This window comes from Amia ocellicauda, chromosome 10 (genome assembly GCF_036373705.1).
Source record: "Amia ocellicauda isolate fAmiCal2 chromosome 10, fAmiCal2.hap1, whole genome shotgun sequence".
NCBI lineage: Eukaryota > Metazoa > Chordata > Actinopteri > Amiiformes > Amiidae > Amia > Amia ocellicauda.
The window spans coordinates 14656354-14672046 of NC_089859.1; the positions used below are offsets into that span (position 1 = coordinate 14656354).

A 15693-nucleotide genomic window follows, 5' to 3' on the forward strand; every position below is an offset into this window, starting at 1 on the left:
TTTATTGATATATTTCGTATTTGCGATACAGTAATCTCATTACTATCACTCAAGATGGCCGCGCGGTTTCACACTGCTTTGGGGGGGTGGGCGCTGGATTGTGACGTATGTGTCAGCTGATGAGGGGGTGTGGTCCTGTAAAGGAAGGGAGCGACGGTACTTCCGCTTGGTAAGATTGACTTTTGAATACAAAAAAACAAACAAAACAACAACAATAATGTAATCGCTAAGTATTTTCAGTTATATTTTAATATTGTAAAGCAGGACGAGTGCATTTTGAACGGTTAGGATCACAACAACGGACAGTCCCACTTCATAATTACGGATGTGCTGAGATTGCTAATGCAGCAACAATAATATCCGTTTATGATCTCTTTATTAAACAGTTTTGTATGTAATAATATACCAAGACGCTTGTGTTAAATAATGTGGGATTTTCTAGATTATAGCAGGAAATGGGGAGGAGTCTCACTTTAAGATAATTGCACAGCTCCGGCGTTAACAGAAACAATTTTGTCCAAAGGGCTATCCATAGAACAGCTAATCAAATCGCTACATTCCGATGCAGCTTACAGTGGCAAGCTGTGGCATCGTGACCGTATTTCAATATTTTAAATCTGACACTAGATACCTGCTTTTATGTTCTGTTACTGCGTGGATCAGTGAAGGGTTATCGGCAAAACGATAACATCTATAAAGAAATAATATGTAGCAAAAAGCAACTTTTAGTTTTTAGGTGCTGATAACGTTAACCCTATGAGAGTCCGAATTCCAGTGTGATTATACGTGACTTCCCATTGACATCGTTTACTATTTTTGGTATATTCCTGACATTTTCACCAAATTTATATTATTATTATTATTATTGAACATACTTTAATCATGCAACTAATTCACTAACTGATTTAAGGGTGTTACCCTGATTTCACATTTCAACAAAAGGGTGACTGTTTAGCTGATTCAGCCGGGGTACAATTACATGAAAAGGTGGACATCCATGATCAAAAGTATAAACTAGTTGCTTTGGCTAGTGGACTATACATGAAATTATGCAATCCATCATGAATTTGCAATAGGGTGAGGAACATCATATTTTAAGATGATTTCACTCTCTTGCGCATCACAAATGGTTGTATTGCATGGGCCATTTATTAAGAAAAGCTCTGAACTTAAATGACTTGGAGGCATTCAGGTGTTTAATTCTGCATGTAAAACTCGGCACACAAGGAAGTATTTGTATGACATATGCACATTTAGCCTGCGTGTTTTCTCATTGAATATATGTTTCTACCTTCAAGTCACTTCAAATTACAAGTATGTCTTTCAATGTCAGATTCCTAACATCAGTTCAAGAAAAATGTCCTAGTTATATCCAAGGTGGAAACACATTCCTCATCTTGTCATGCATGCCATTAAACTACATTCCTCAGCTGGTGCGTGCCATTCGGGTGAGATCTGAATTTGATCATGATTGACTTTACTTTCTTTCACTCTGCATCTCCGTGACTGTTCAAATTCCATAGGATAACTTTTCTGATTTGGAATACCTAGAAAATCCTGTTAAAAGATCCAACCTCACATAACGTGAGCACATGTTCTGTTGTTGTCCTACAGTACTGTGCAAAAGTTTTAGGCAGGTGTGAAAAATTGCTGTAAAGTAAGAATACTTTCAAAAATAGACATTTATCAATATATTTATCAATTAACAAAATCATCAAAGCATCAATTCTTCTAGGTACACTTGCACACAGGTTTTAAAAACTCAGCAGGTGGGTTGGCCCAAACATCTTGGAGAACTAACCACAGTTCTTCTGTGCTTCTCTCTCTTCATGTAATCCCAGACAGACTCGATGAGATCAGGGCTCTGTGGGGGCCATACCATCACTTCCAGGACTCCTTGTTCTTCTTTACGCTGAAGATAGTTCTTAATGACTGTCGCTGTATGTTTGGGGTCGTTGTCATGCTGCAGAATAAATTTGGGGCCAATCAGATGCCTCTCTGATGGTATTGCATGATGGATAAGTATCTGGCTGTATTCCTCTGCATTGAGGAAACCATTAATTCTGAGCAAATCCCAAACTCCATTTGCAGAAATGCAGCCCCAAACTTGCAAGGAACCTCCACCATGCTTCACTGTTGCCTGCAGACACTCATTCGTGTACCGCTCTCCAGCCCTTCGGCGAACAAACTGCTTCTGCTACAGCTAAATATTTCTGATTTTGACTCATCAGTCCAGAGCACCTGCTGCCATTTTTCTGCACCCCAGTTCCTGTGTTTTTGTGCATAGTTGAGTCGCTTGGCCTTGTTGCCACGTCGGAGGAATGGCTTTTTGGCCGCAAGTCTTCCATGAAGGCCACTTCTGACCAGACTTCTCCAGACAGTAGATGGGTGTACCAGGGTCCCACTGTTTTCTGCCAATTCTGAGCTGATGGCACAGCTGGACATCTTCCGATTGCGAAGGGAAGTAAGCATGATGCGTCTTTCACCTGCTGCAGTAAGTTTCCTTGGCTGACCACTGTGCCTACGGTCCTCAGTGTTGCCCGTTTCTTTGTGCTTCTTCAAAAGATCTTGGACAGCACATCTGGAAACCCGTCTGCCTGGGAGAGACCTTGCTGATGCAGTATAACTACCTTGTGTCTTGTTGCTGTGCTCAGTCTTGCCATGGTGTGACTTTTGACAGTAAACTGTCTTCCACAACCTCACCTTGTTAGCTGATTTTGGCTGTTCCTCACCCAGTTTTATTCCTCCTACACAGCTGTTTCTGTTTCAGTTAATGATTGTGTTTCAACCTACATATTGAATTGATGATCATTGGCACCTGTTTGGTATAATTGTTTAATCATACACCTGACTATATGCCTCCCTGACTGTGTGCAAGTGTACCTAGAAGAATTGATGCTGTTTTGAAGGCAAAGGATGGTCACACCAAATATGGATTTTATGTAGATTTTTCTTCTGTTCACTCACTTTGCATTTTCTTAATTGATAAATATAATGTATTAACATGTCTAGTTTTGAACGCATTCTTACTTTACTGCATTTTTTCACACCTGCCTAAAACACAGCACAGTAGGACAGTACTGTATATCAGGTCTGACTGTGTGTTACTGTAGAGCAGTGACTCTCCAGTGAGAGGGTTTGGCAATGTGTAGTGTTGTCTGTGTGTGGTCTGGAGTAATAGGCTGTGTTGTATCATGACAGACACTACAGCCATGGACCAAAAGATACCCTATGATGACTACCAGCTCCCAGTGGTCTTCCTGCCCTCGTATGAGAACCCGCCAGCATGGATACCCCCCCATGAGGTATGTGCCCCTGTTTAGCCATTGCTGATCAACAGGATTATTAACCTCACCTGTTTGTGTTTGGTGAAGGTAAGAAAAGGTGCAAATGTACAATTAAGTGACAGCAGTCTATCAGTAAACTCTGTGGATATAATGCTATATGTTTACCTGGAAGTGAAAGGGTGTTTTTGTATTTGTTGCTTCTTATTTACTCCCTTTGTACTGTTTGTTAGCTGTATGTTACTTGTGAGGAACTGCCTTTTTCTGTGTCCTTTCCTACTGAGCGTGTGCTGTCTGTGCTCTGCTTTTCCGACCCTCTCAGTATCTCCTCTCCACAGCGGATCCACCATCTCGACTACAACAACGAGCTGACGCAGTTCCTGCCACGTACGATTGTGCTGAAGAAGCCGCCCGGGGCACAGCTGGGCTTCAACATCCGAGGGGGCAAGGCCTCTCAGCTGGGCATCTTCATCTCCAAGGTGTGGCCCCAGGTCGTTGGGGGATGTGGAGACTGCTGCATTTCTCTACTGCTTGGTGGTCTCTTTCTCGCTTGGTGTGTCTGTGCTAAAGGGCATCTCTCTTGCTCTGGGTTGACAGGTAGTGCCAGACTCGGATGCCCATCGCGCGGGGCTGCAGGAGGGGGATCAGGTTCTCTCTGTTAATGAAGTGGACTTCCAGGACATTGAGCACTCCAGGGTGAGCTGGGCTCCCTTTTGTGTGCTGTTGTAGAGCATTCTGGGTATGAGTGGTCCTGGTTTATCTCATCTATTATTATTCTTTCTCCCTGCCTTTGTTGCTATCTCTCTCCCAGGCTGTGGAGATTCTGAAGACCGCTAGAGAGATCCTGATGAGAGTGCGATTTTTCCCCTACAGTGAGTATATTTCTGTCAGTTTAAACCTCCTTCTCACTTGCATTCTGTCTCTCTCCTCTTACAGTTTATATCTCCCTCTCTCTACATTGAATAAAGCTCTCTGTCCCTTTCTATGTATAGAAACTGAATTGAAATCCCTTTCTTAACTGGAACTCTTTCAGTACAGAAAAAAAAAAAATTGGAAAGTGTCAGCTCTGGTTTTGATTCCAGTGAAATAGAGAAGTTGCGAGAGTGCTATGAGCAAGCTGGTCTTTCTCTGGCCTATGTGAAAGTGATGAATCTTTTCAGTTTATGTCTGTGAACAATAGCAAAACCCACATCCAGTTCCCAAACTTGAAGTATTTTCTTCTGAGTCAACTTTCAGATCCTTTGTGACAGCCAGGTAATCTCAGATTATCTATCTAGTGGTAAAGCATGTGGTCAAACAACTAGAACCATGTACTCCCCAGAGCTTTTGAAAAGTAGCAGAAATCAGAAAGTTTAGTCTAATGGTGATGCATCAGAACCTTATACTCGCTTTCAGCAACACGTGACAGATTTTTAATCTTAAAGATAGACAAACAAATGCAAATGCGCAGTCATTTTTGATGAGGCCCTACCTATACAGAATTACAATCAAAACAGAATTGTACAGGAAGTGTTTCCATTGAAGAAAATCCATGAATGCTGTGCTAGAAAATGAATATGTTGTTCAAGCAGTCTAATTGGTATATATATATATATATATATATATATATATATATATATATATATATATATATATATATATATATATATATATATTATGCACATCCAATGTTTTTCACATTTCTCTGTTCCTTGTGTTAAGGATCCTTTGATCATTTTGTCATTTGTTGTTTAGATTACCAGAGGCAAAAGGAGAGGACTGTCCACTAGGGGGTAGCACCAGCCCAGGGTATACCTGTCACACACTGGAGGGAGACATACCTTGGGGAGACGGACGTCAGCATCACTAGTGCAGAGCCGGCACTTTCTCTGTGCTTTAGCAGAGATCAATATACTGCTAATGATTCAAACACACACAAGACAGCTAGCATACAGACAAATGGATAGTTATGGTTCACTTGAAAGTAAATTCGATTTCTTAGACCCAAAAGGAGCCAGTGATCTGCGGTCTTGTTTGTCAGGACCTCCAATCATTAACGTGTACTCAAAGGCAGATCTATTTTAATTTTTTTATATATATATTTAGTCGACCCTGGGGGGTATCTCAGGAGAGAGCTCTCTTTGTCACTCTGTGATTCTGATGTCTGTGGATCCAACTTGGTAAAAGAAATATGTAAATAATTACTAACACTTATAGAAAAATGGGTTTTCAGGTAGTCTCAGATGAACCTGGGATTGTAGCTATACTGTATTATTTATTATTTTAAATCAACATCAAGAGGTTTTCTAGATACTGAACGGTACAGTAATGTGAGCAGTACAGAAACAGTATTCCTGGACTTTAGGGAGTGTCCAATGATTTCCTCACCACAGCCTTGTTCCTTTGAGTTTGAGTGTTTTTCTTTCTTGAATTTAATTTGTAATCACATTGAAAGCGCTTTTTGTAAATCGGTGCCACACTTCTTTTTGAATATCTGTGGCCCAGCGATGGATTCCCATTTCCCCCTTCCAAGCACATCTCCGATATTCAGCGAATCGTGGTTCTCCCTGCTCCACTGTAGCCCGTAACTATGTGAGCTGTCAACACTGAGAATGAATCATTCCTGAACTGTTAGGCAGGGAAACAGCAACCTAATTTATTTTAACCTAAGTGACAGTCCGTAATTACACATGGGTTGACCTGTTGGGCTTGCCTGTTTAACAGTGTGTACCCAGGGAGGACTGGTGGGGGGGAAATAAGGCAAGACTGGGAAAAAGTTTGTTCAAGGGTTCTGCCTTAGTCAGAGTTTCACAGGTTTTTATGAGCACGCCTCCAGCCACATTTCTCAGTAGTGACTTTTTCAGGAAATGCAGAACTGACAACTACAGCATGTAAACTTTACATTTTCATAGTATCAAGAGAAAAGGAAACCTGTGCTGATGTGATCTCTATTTCATCGCCAGTGCTGTTCTCTGGATGTACCATCTTATGCGAGTCTGTTTTACACAAGATTTGTTATTAAAAGTACAGATCTAGCAGGACACTAGAAAAACTTTGGACTTCTCTTCCTACTTTGATTGTTAGTGTCATCGGTGGTTGTGGATTTAAAGGAATAATAAACCTGCTCTATCTGTTATCTCTGGCTGTTGTGCATTTCATTTAGTGGTCTGTAAAAACCATACATTTTGGGTTGCTCAATGTTTAGATTCATGTGAATGACCTGTATTTTCTTCCTAAATTGTCTCTGATGACAGTACCTTCAAATATAAAACTCTGGACAATTGATTTATATTGAAATATTATAGCAGTTAAAATAAGGAAAAAGGAGATCTGGCCATACTGGGATATAGGCAGTATAGTAGGTTTTATATAGGACAGTATGTAGCATGCGTAAACCTACCTTGGGAGTCAGAGGCGGACCCCTAAGGTGTTAGTTACTAGCTGTTAGTATGGTCTTTAAATTTGACGAGACTAAATTAACAGCAGATCAAAGTGTTTCACAAGTTTCCTCTAGGTTTCTTCCTCATTCATCAGCTACTTGATGACAACAGGGGCTGTGAGGAATAGAACAAATATTTGTATTTCTTCTAAATGTAAGATGAAATGGAAAAAAAAAAAAAGATTCTTTGGTTGTCGTCCATTTACAATTACAGAGCCAAGACAATATGTTCTGTGTAAATATATTTTTTATTCAAGATTCACCTTCACATTCCTCCCTTATAGGTGGGGGGTAGAGTGAGAAAACCCAAATATAGGCACTTACATAAGCTGCAAACTGTGGCACACAGAAAACAGGCCTGGCTGCATTCTTACTGGCAGTTTCGAAGGAAGGACAGGGTTTTCATTGTAACCTTGCCTGAGCTGCTTCTCTCAGCCCCACTCATTTTCACTTCACTCAAGACAGGCATAACACAACCACTAACTGATTTAAAGCCATCTTTGGCACTACAATTTAAAGCTACAAACAAGTCTAACCTCTCCTAACTTTAACACCCTTTTAGGTTGTAGATTTTCATGTGATGTGTGTTTTTGGAAAGAAGAACACCCACCCCATTGTAATGAAATATGGCAAGCCTTTCCAAATTGTTTTTGTTGTATTTACAGAAATCATTATATAAAAAAAAATAAAAATAAAACGACACCAGCTACAGTCTGAAAACACTTGGTTTCCAACTCTGCCACAGGGCATAGGGTGTCTAATACAGTTCTTTAGCTAGCTAAAATCAAATGCCAGGTTTCCACATACTCTATTCTTAAAGCACCACTTTGGAATTTCTGTGAAGCATCATCCAAAATGTGACCAGATTGGTCACATCAAGGTTGCAGTAGGTCTGTGCACTCAGCTGCTGAAAATACTCTTAAAATGCTCACATGACACCAAGATAAGAAGGCACAGTCAGTATATGCACAGGGGGACTGGCTTTGCTCCACTTCTCTTCATTCTCATCAGCTCTGAGAGAAGAGAATAGCTTCACAGCAGGCCTGGTGGTTAATTACAGCATTCAGGACTCCCATCGAGATTTTAAGTACAAGGACGTTTATAAAAGCAGCTTCATTATGGTATGGCCACAAGTGCAAGGATGCAAATTTTGGCCATGAATATACTTCATTAGATTGCAAGGCACTTAAATGGCTCAGTCTGACAAACAAGGAAAGTTAAAGGCCCAGATTAAATCCATTTCTAAGTTTACAAATTTCAAAGAACGCTCGTTTCGTTTGCCAAGGGCACCTAAAACTATTCATTTTGGAATTTGCGAATGGCTGGCAAGTCAAGGTTTGGGCCAAAGTTTTACATATATACAATTGGTACTAATTATTTTATATACACACAAATGAGATCCATGCATTTTAAAGACTGTAAAATAGATTAATACTTCAGTGTCCTTACAATTACTTTCCTTGGTAATTAACTTCCTACAAGCTAGTTTTACAAAAAAGAAGTGCTAAACTGTCATACTGAAAAAGCTAGAATTAAGAGGAATTCGATTTTGTTTTAGTTTTTTTTTTTTGTTTTTGTTTTTTTAAAGCTAAAAAATAAATATTCTAAAATAGTAAAACTATCCATTCCCCAGCTTTTACAAAATACACTTGTTCATCATGGGGAAAAATATAAATAAAATGAAGTGAGTTTAAACAGGCTCAAACACATTAAACAAGGGCCTGAAACCCTGGTAAATCCGACAGTGTCCGTGAACTGGTGGCTTCCACTGCTAAGAGAGTTGTACAGGTTCTCAATAGCGCGGGCAGCCGTGTGCAAGATCGGAGCAACGCCCCTCCCCATCTCTCTCTTCAGCCGCTGTCCTCGGCTTCGTCGTCCCGGTTCTCCCTCACTCCGCTTTCGTCCACGTTCTCTAGGGACTCTCCGCGCTGGATGGCCAGCTCCGACACCTCCATCAGCGGGAGGTCACTCTGCTCCGGGTGGTACCAGGGCTTCTTGTCCGGGGAGTTCTGCCTCTTCCAATCTGGGTACATCTGTCCAGCCTTGTGCACACTTCTCATCACCTGAGACACGCAGATGGAGAGAGAGTAAGGAGGGTGAACCAGTGCTGTATGCGATGTCTAAAGCCTGCAGTGACAGACATTTACCATTAGCAGCGGTTTAAAATGGATTCCGACTAGATTTGTCACGGATTCGTTTGCTCTTTGTTGCATCAGATGCAACCTCCCACTGCATTAATCTTCCCTTTGTTATACATTCAAAAATTACATACATGCACTTTTATGCACAGAAATGGAAGGTATGGGGTGTCTGCAAAGGATAAGGGCATCTGCGTAACAACAACATCCATTAAAATCAAGGGGAAATGCCTAAACCTCAGAGCAATAAAGACACCGCCAATCTTCAGAAAATATTCTAGTCTGGCTGTTGTGAAATATCTGGGTGAATCTAGAAGGACCAGTTCTACCAGAGCCATGTATAAAGCACCCGACTGGAAGTTCAACCGTGTTAGTATGGATACGGTTACATCTGCAACAACTCAAATGTAGATGTTTTTCCCAGGGCTGTGTGTGCATGTTGGGGGAGGGGGTTGGGCAGAGGGCAGGTGCTGTACTCACTTTTGGAGCCAGGTACTGGGATGCCGTATTCACCACCCACTTTGGAAGAGAACCTTAAAATTAAAGGAGACTTGGATTAACAGCGTAAATTATTTTTTAACAGACATTATTCGCCTTTTCCTGCACTCTCGTCGCCTTTACTTATGTAGGCCCCGTCCAGCTTAGGCATTTGCATTACTAGTTGTGCAACACAGCTAGAACTGATGTCAGGGGAGAGATTAGGTTATCAGATCCTGTTACAGCCACACTGTTAGAACTATATCTAGCCAATAGTTTTTTGTTCAAACATGTTTGTCTTTTAACCCTCTAAGTATTAAGAAATCATTTTAAAGATACGTAATTTATTAAGGCAGCCATGCAAATTATATTAACAAGACTACTTGAATATTGAAAGTTTCTACATGCCCATAAGAGAGATCCGAGAGAGAGAAACACAGTAGAGGCATTAAGTGTATGCAGACCCATGCTCACCTTTAGGGTCGGCCTGTGACAGGTAGGTAAAGATGCAGCTGTTTGAGCCAGTTGGTTGGATCAGGTAGCCAGTGAGGATGGAGACCGCCCGCACCAGATCTTTCCTAGGGGGGTATTTCTGCAATGTAATTTCTTCACTTTAGAAAATAAGTTATCATAAACACAGACATGTTTTCTTTCCTCTTTGAGTGGGCCTTCATCTCATTATTATGCACAAAAGACCCAGAACAGGGCTTTTTACAAAAATAATCCTCAAGATTTCAAGTGCCACAGTGAGTTCTTACATTACCATTAATCATTAAGTAGACAAAAAGTATGACAGGATTTCCCTAAAGGTCATCCCTTTACCTGGGAATTCAAAAATATCTATTTATTTTTGTATTATATCAAAGGGGCATTATGTTTGGCAAGATACTAGAATATAAACTTTTTTTTTTTTAAAAGGAGATGTAAAAAGATAAAACACTATATAACATTAATCATTAATAAGCCATCTTTTTTTTTTTCTTTTTTTAGGAGAAAAGGGACCACACATTGCCTCAGGTGTAGTGAGAGGGGCTTTAGATTTCAGAAGAAAAAAGATTCAGGAGTCAGGCAACTCATGGCAGCACAGCTAGGAGGAGAGAGGGAAAGAGACCGTTCGTACCTTGTGTTTGACGGAGTAGTTAATAATCATGTGATCATGGTCCTTCACCTGCCACGTCCTCAGGGTCACTACGTCCCTGTTCTTCAGTGGCTTAGGACAGATCCCTGGCAACAAAAGCAGACCACTCCATAATCACTCTTATACAGACTTTAAACTTGTGTTATTCACACTCGTCGTTTCATGGCAGTTGTATTGTGTGGAGGTATGCATTAACAGGTCAGGACTCTGTTAGATGGCCTTCATAGGGGGGGAGAAATAAATAAATAAATGCAGTGTTGACTAAACAGTTAAAGCAATTTCCCGCATGATGTCTCTGAAATCGGAGGGGCACCACAAACATTGTGAAGAAGCTGTGTAGTATTAAAACAAACATTTAGGGCCTGAACAGAACAAAACCCAGTGATTCTTGGAGGACTGAAAATGAAAACAAGTAGCTGTATCTAAGCCAAGGGTATTCATCCAGACAGCCACAGACTTGACATGCACACTTTATAAATAGCATAGAAGGCACAATGCCTCAATACACTAAAGGACTGATAATTCACACAGAAAAAAAGTGTTAAGATCCCAGGTAGAATTTAAAAGGACAAACCCTAACGCGTCTATGTAGGACCACTAACAAAACAGGTCTTCGACCCAGCAACTATTTCAAAACCTGCAAGACTCACTCTATTTGATCTTGATTCTGCCCATTAGAGGCCACTGCCAAGGGATCTAAGCTACTGAAGTTCTACCTCACAATTGATTCTGTGTTGAAGGTACTGGTGCTCTGCCAACTATACCCTGAAATAGACCCATAAGAAAAAAAAAAAAAAAAAAAAAAAAAAAAAAGGCCTGCTAATTAAACAAATTCCAAAAGCAGTTTGCAGCTAGGCCAATGGGTGGTAGTGTTAGTTGACTGTTTAGAAGGCAGGGATGAGAACAAGGCCAATCAGACAAAACTTACAGGAGTAATAGCCTACGTCTGCATTGGGTGCCACCCGGGCGATGTCGAAGCTCTCCAGCACGGTGGGGTCCCACTTCTTGCGGTAGCTGCCATCGTGGAGGACGTCATACATGGTGTCTGCAGACACGTCGCTAATGATCATCCTGCACTGCAATCACAACACAGGACAAGGGGCTGTTACGCACACATTGCCCAGGCACCACCGCTCTGCACCAGGGGGCTTCAATGCTGGTCCAATCTAGTTGGCACTCTCAGTCACCCTGAATAAAACACTTTATAAAGTCTGTGAATACACATCACACGAAGAGTGTTCATGCGTTTGTTTCCAATGATCTGTACGTCACTATATACGTCACTGATCCCAAGCCAGTGTTTCCAGGGAAGTGTAAATTCATGAGTAAGAGGCAACTCTTTCAGGGTGAGGGTTGGCTTCTGAGTTTTTGGTTGAAAAAGACATGAAAGTGCTTTATTTTCAACCCGGGGTCACCCCAGGTTCAACTGTCTAGTGTGACAGCAGCTTTACTGTGCAGGCAATAGGAGGTTTGTCTTAATGTTTTTCAAAAGTTGCTGTTGTGGAGACCACTGGGCACTCGTTTTACTTTAGTCATTAAATGTCTAAGCACTAGCTTTGAGGTCCATGACTAGGAGAACTTTGACAAAAGCTGGTGTGGGTATCTGTTTAAATGAAAAGATGGACAAACCTAGCACACTAGGCCTTTACAGTCAAGGATAAAATGCATTGGCTTAGCATTTGTACCCATACATCCCTTCTGAGGGCGTTTTCAGAGTTGGACTCGCCAAAATGTACTTCCTGCAAAACCACTTTTTTTTTCTGTCCAGTTTATACAAATGCTGGACAACGTGGCTCTGTCAGTGTGCTCGACAGATCCCTGACCCCGATGCCCCGTAATAATTCACTTTCACCTTCCTTTTCGCCAGTGCATGTTTTCTGCTTTTATCAGTTTGGTGGCGTCGGTGTAGCGCAGATGTCCGCAGTTCTGCGCTTCTCCACCTGTAGGAGCGGTGGGATTCTGCAGATCTGCGCAGAACTGCGGAAATTTGCGATACAGCGACACGACCTCTGCTCTGTAAACAGAGGGCGTGGCGAGTTGGAGGCAAATAAGTTCACCAATCCATCATCTTCACTGCCTTCTACACAAAGATTATATTATAAAGCGGAACCTGTGTAGGACATTGGACACACGTGGTTCATTGGTGTGTGAACAGCCAAGCCCGAGTACCTCATTCCCAAACAAATGGCGCAACGCTTAAACATACCAATCTCCAATCTGCAACTATACTTATTCTGCTTACGCGTTATACCATCTACAAATACATTTAAACCGGTTTTTAATTGCCAAAATGGTTGGGCAGCTTGTGGCCACGCAGCGCAATAAGTAGTCTGAACTACGTCAGCAGCGAAACAGTCAACCAGTAGAGATTCGTTAGAGCAATTAAATATAACAGTTTAGTATTTTGCAAATATTTTGTATGGCTGTTAAAAGTTTCTGCCTTATGCTTCATAACGTGTGGCTTTCACAATAACAAGTATATAGGACTTTACATTAATTCCCATGGATTATTAATAGACAATATAAATACACTTGTGTCTGTGCAATTAAGACATATGAGCTGATATTATTGAATTGCATTACCATAAAGGTATGTTTTTCACATCTTTCTATATTTGCATTTCCGGATGAGGTCGGCAGTTACAATTCCGACGTATAATGAGATGAAAGCCGTTTCTAACCGGTGTAAGCAGCGTTGATACGGTCTTTCTGACGCGCTTGGTTAGAGCAGTTACGGTCGTGACGAGCTTACGTTCCGCTTACCTTGATCGTGTGGATTTTGGACACGTGGTTCTTGCTGCCTTCCTGTGCCGACACCGGGGACACCTGGACCCAGACCTCCATCCCGTTCTTCTTGTACTTGCTGACCCAGTTGTCCTTAGAGAGACACCGCTCCCTGAATTCAGCGAACACGGATTCATCTGGAATGACAACCGAACTCCGAGACATGTTCGAGATCTAGTCGAGACGTTCGACTGCAACTCCGGGCGGCTTCGTGTATCAGAAAGTCTGCCGTCTGCGCTTTACTCACACTCCAGTGGCAATGCACGCACTTCAGGTATTATCTTCCCAAGATTAGCATATCAAGTCCGGCTGGATTCTTTGGCGTGGGTTCCTGCCCTGCCGATCATACCGTAACGTGATCCCCGGGGCCCTACTTCCGGGGGTTAAATAGAAGGTAGAGGGGGAGAGAGAGAGAGAGAGAGAGAGGTGAACGAACTTTTTCAGGTAGGGATCTCGACCTCAGCGGCAGAGCAGGTGTCTCACGTACTTCGGCATAGCGCAAACTCAGCCCTCTAAACCCATCTAGTTTGATTTCCAATTAAGCAATCGCAGCAGGTGTGTTGATTTACAGGTTGCCAAGGCGATCCCAGACAGGCCATCCCATCACTGCGCATCATAAACCGCGTATCTGTTTGGAGAATAGCAGAACCACCTGACGCTTCCCACCCGCTGCTCGATTCAATTGGCTTCGGAGGCGGCAGTCATCAACGCGTCAGCAGATTTCTGAAACATAGTATTGCGTCATAAATGTGGTGGTTACCTAATCTTATTTTTACTTCTTTATTGTGTCGACATGCCAGACCCGAAACCGCGCAGCACCGCAGCGCTAGAGCGCCGTGACTCTCACTCCCGCCTACTGCCACGTCCCCTTGGTTGTTTCTTGTCAGTTATTTTAACTGGTTACTCATTCATTCAAAAGATGACGTCCCTGGAAACTTTAAAACAACAGCCTTCTTTCATTTTTCAGTTTCTGGTGGCTTTAGAGAACACCTAGATTACCTAGATTCTAGAACAACGTAGAAGGTTCCACCGTTCAGCAAGCACATTGTTGTTATTCTATTTTCTATAATACAGCTTAAATGTATCACTATTTTCTAAAACATGATCAACATTAAAAACATTGATTTAAATTGATTAAATGCAGTGAATCAAATATCTATAATAGATCTATAAACACATGCTTTACATATTCATTTAGACGCAGAAATGAGATCCCCATTCCTTTGCGTACATTGTACCCAATCTTAAATCACTAAACAAAACTTCAATCATGTTACGAATTTCATCGGTTAATTTTGACAAACTGGAAATAATAAACTTGACAAGAGAAAAAAAACTAAAACAGTCACTGCAGTGTAAAGGTCCACGAGTACAAACTGAATGAAAAGCAGCGATGGGGAGCCACCTAGTGCTCCAGGACAGCAATTCACATTTCCAGCACTGACAACGTGGATCTCTACAGCACTTTAATGAGGTGGGGGGATAAATATAATAAATCAAGCTTGTTTGGTGAAATCCCTTAACTTTATTTCGTGTGATACACTTCAGTGTTTATTTTATTTATTTGTTTTTACAGCAGATAGTAATAGTACATTATTCACACAGACTTCGCTAAAGACTAATAAGACAGTAGGTTTAAAATGGACAGACACACTCCAGATAGGACAGAGCTGAATATTCAGTCAGTGACAAGTAGTTAGTTAAGTGCCCAGCTTAGATAAAGAGGGGTTCTTTCATACAAGATAAATATTTAATTATCTACACATTTCTTTTTTCAACCATTTTATTTTTAACTTTCAACATTGTCGAACAAGCTACAGCAAACAGGGTGAGGACTGGGGGTGCTGATAGTGAGTTAAAGGGAAGGGGGGGGTATACTTTTCCAGGCCACTAGAGACTGACACACAAAGATATACTTGCACTTTCTGACCAGATGAGACAAACTCAAAAGAAAGAAAAAAGAAAAACAAAACCAAAAGCCTGGGTTTAAGTATGACTGCAGTGAGATGAGAGACAAGGGACAAAAGAAAATAACACATCCAGGCCAGGCCAAAGCCTTGAGGTACAGTATTTTAAGCCACCAAACCTCTATTTACACTTATTTTGGTCGAGCAAACCATAGAATTTAGATAACATGAGGAGAAACAAAAACACACAACAACAACAACAACAAAAACACACAAACAGCCAAAGCAGGAAGCGGCATGAGAGACACGCTGGTAACAGGAAGAGACAATTAACACACTTCAGTTTTGTCGCATCTATACAAGAGTAAGGTGACAAAAAGCTGCATCTAGTGACTGATTCAAGCTTCTCTCGTGGCTCAGATATCTTCTAAATGCTTTAGCAACTCAAGGATGTTTCAGATTCCAAGTCATTAGGATACACAACTGTCTTGTTTCCATACCGTGTAGTGATCGATGCATCTGTATAATGCTCCTCTGGGTGGGGGGT

At 41.4% G+C, this 15693-nt stretch overlaps 2 protein-coding genes across 5 annotated transcripts; one reads left to right on the forward strand and one right to left on the reverse strand.

Moving 5' to 3' along the window:
* The first annotated feature begins 93 nt into the window (after nt 1-93).
* pdzd11 (PDZ domain containing 11) lies at nt 94-6399 on the forward strand. Of its 3 annotated transcripts, none has more exons than XM_066715146.1 (6): nt 94-169; nt 3202-3305; nt 3623-3763; nt 3882-3980; nt 4096-4156; nt 5019-6399. In XM_066715146.1, exons 2-6 carry the CDS (start codon nt 3213-3215, stop codon nt 5051-5053), a joined length of 429 nt encoding a protein of 142 aa, XP_066571243.1. In that variant the 5' UTR covers nt 94-169; nt 3202-3212; the 3' UTR covers nt 5054-6399. The 3 variants fall into 3 exon arrangements, with proteins under 3 accessions (XP_066571243.1, XP_066571244.1, XP_066571242.1); XM_066715147.1 differs by lacking the exon at nt 94-169 and adding an exon at nt 2472-2494; XM_066715145.1 differs by lacking the exon at nt 94-169 and having other exon boundaries at nt 3195-3305.
* A 532-nt stretch (nt 6400-6931) lies between these two features.
* stard14 (START domain containing 14) lies at nt 6932-14061 on the reverse strand. Of its 2 annotated transcripts, XM_066715149.1 has the most exons (7): nt 13727-14061; nt 13219-13612; nt 11384-11531; nt 10438-10541; nt 9792-9909; nt 9321-9373; nt 6932-8765 (listed from the first exon to the last, which is right to left on the reverse strand). In XM_066715149.1, exons 2-7 carry the CDS (start codon nt 13402-13404, stop codon nt 8553-8555), a joined length of 822 nt encoding a protein of 273 aa, XP_066571246.1. In that variant the 5' UTR covers nt 13405-13612; nt 13727-14061; the 3' UTR covers nt 6932-8552. The 2 variants fall into 2 exon arrangements, with proteins under 2 accessions (XP_066571246.1, XP_066571245.1); XM_066715148.1 differs by having other exon boundaries at nt 13219-14061.
* Between the last annotated feature and the right edge of the window lie 1632 nt (nt 14062-15693).

Excerpts from the sequence above, each read along its gene's own strand:
- pdzd11 (XM_066715145.1), top strand. The coding sequence starts at position 3,195 with ATGACAGACACTACAGCCATGGACCAAAAGATACCCTATGATGACTAC. Across the intron at positions 3,764-3,881 it reads TGGGCATCTTCATCTCCAAG|GTAGTGCCAGACTCGGATGC; the intron begins GTGTGGCCCCAG and ends CTGGGTTGACAG. Across the intron at positions 3,981-4,095 it reads AGGACATTGAGCACTCCAGG|GCTGTGGAGATTCTGAAGAC; the intron begins GTGAGCTGGGCT and ends TCTCTCTCCCAG.
- stard14 (XM_066715149.1), bottom strand. The coding sequence starts at position 13,404 with ATGTCTCGGAGTTCGGTTGTCATTCCAGATGAATCCGTGTTCGCTGAA. Across the intron at positions 11,532-13,218 it reads CCAAAATCCACACGATCAAG|TGCAGGATGATCATTAGCGA; the intron begins GTAAGCGGAACG and ends TTGTGATTGCAG. Across the intron at positions 9,910-10,437 it reads ACTACTCCGTCAAACACAAG|AAATACCCCCCTAGGAAAGA; the intron begins GTACGAACGGTC and ends ATTACATTGCAG.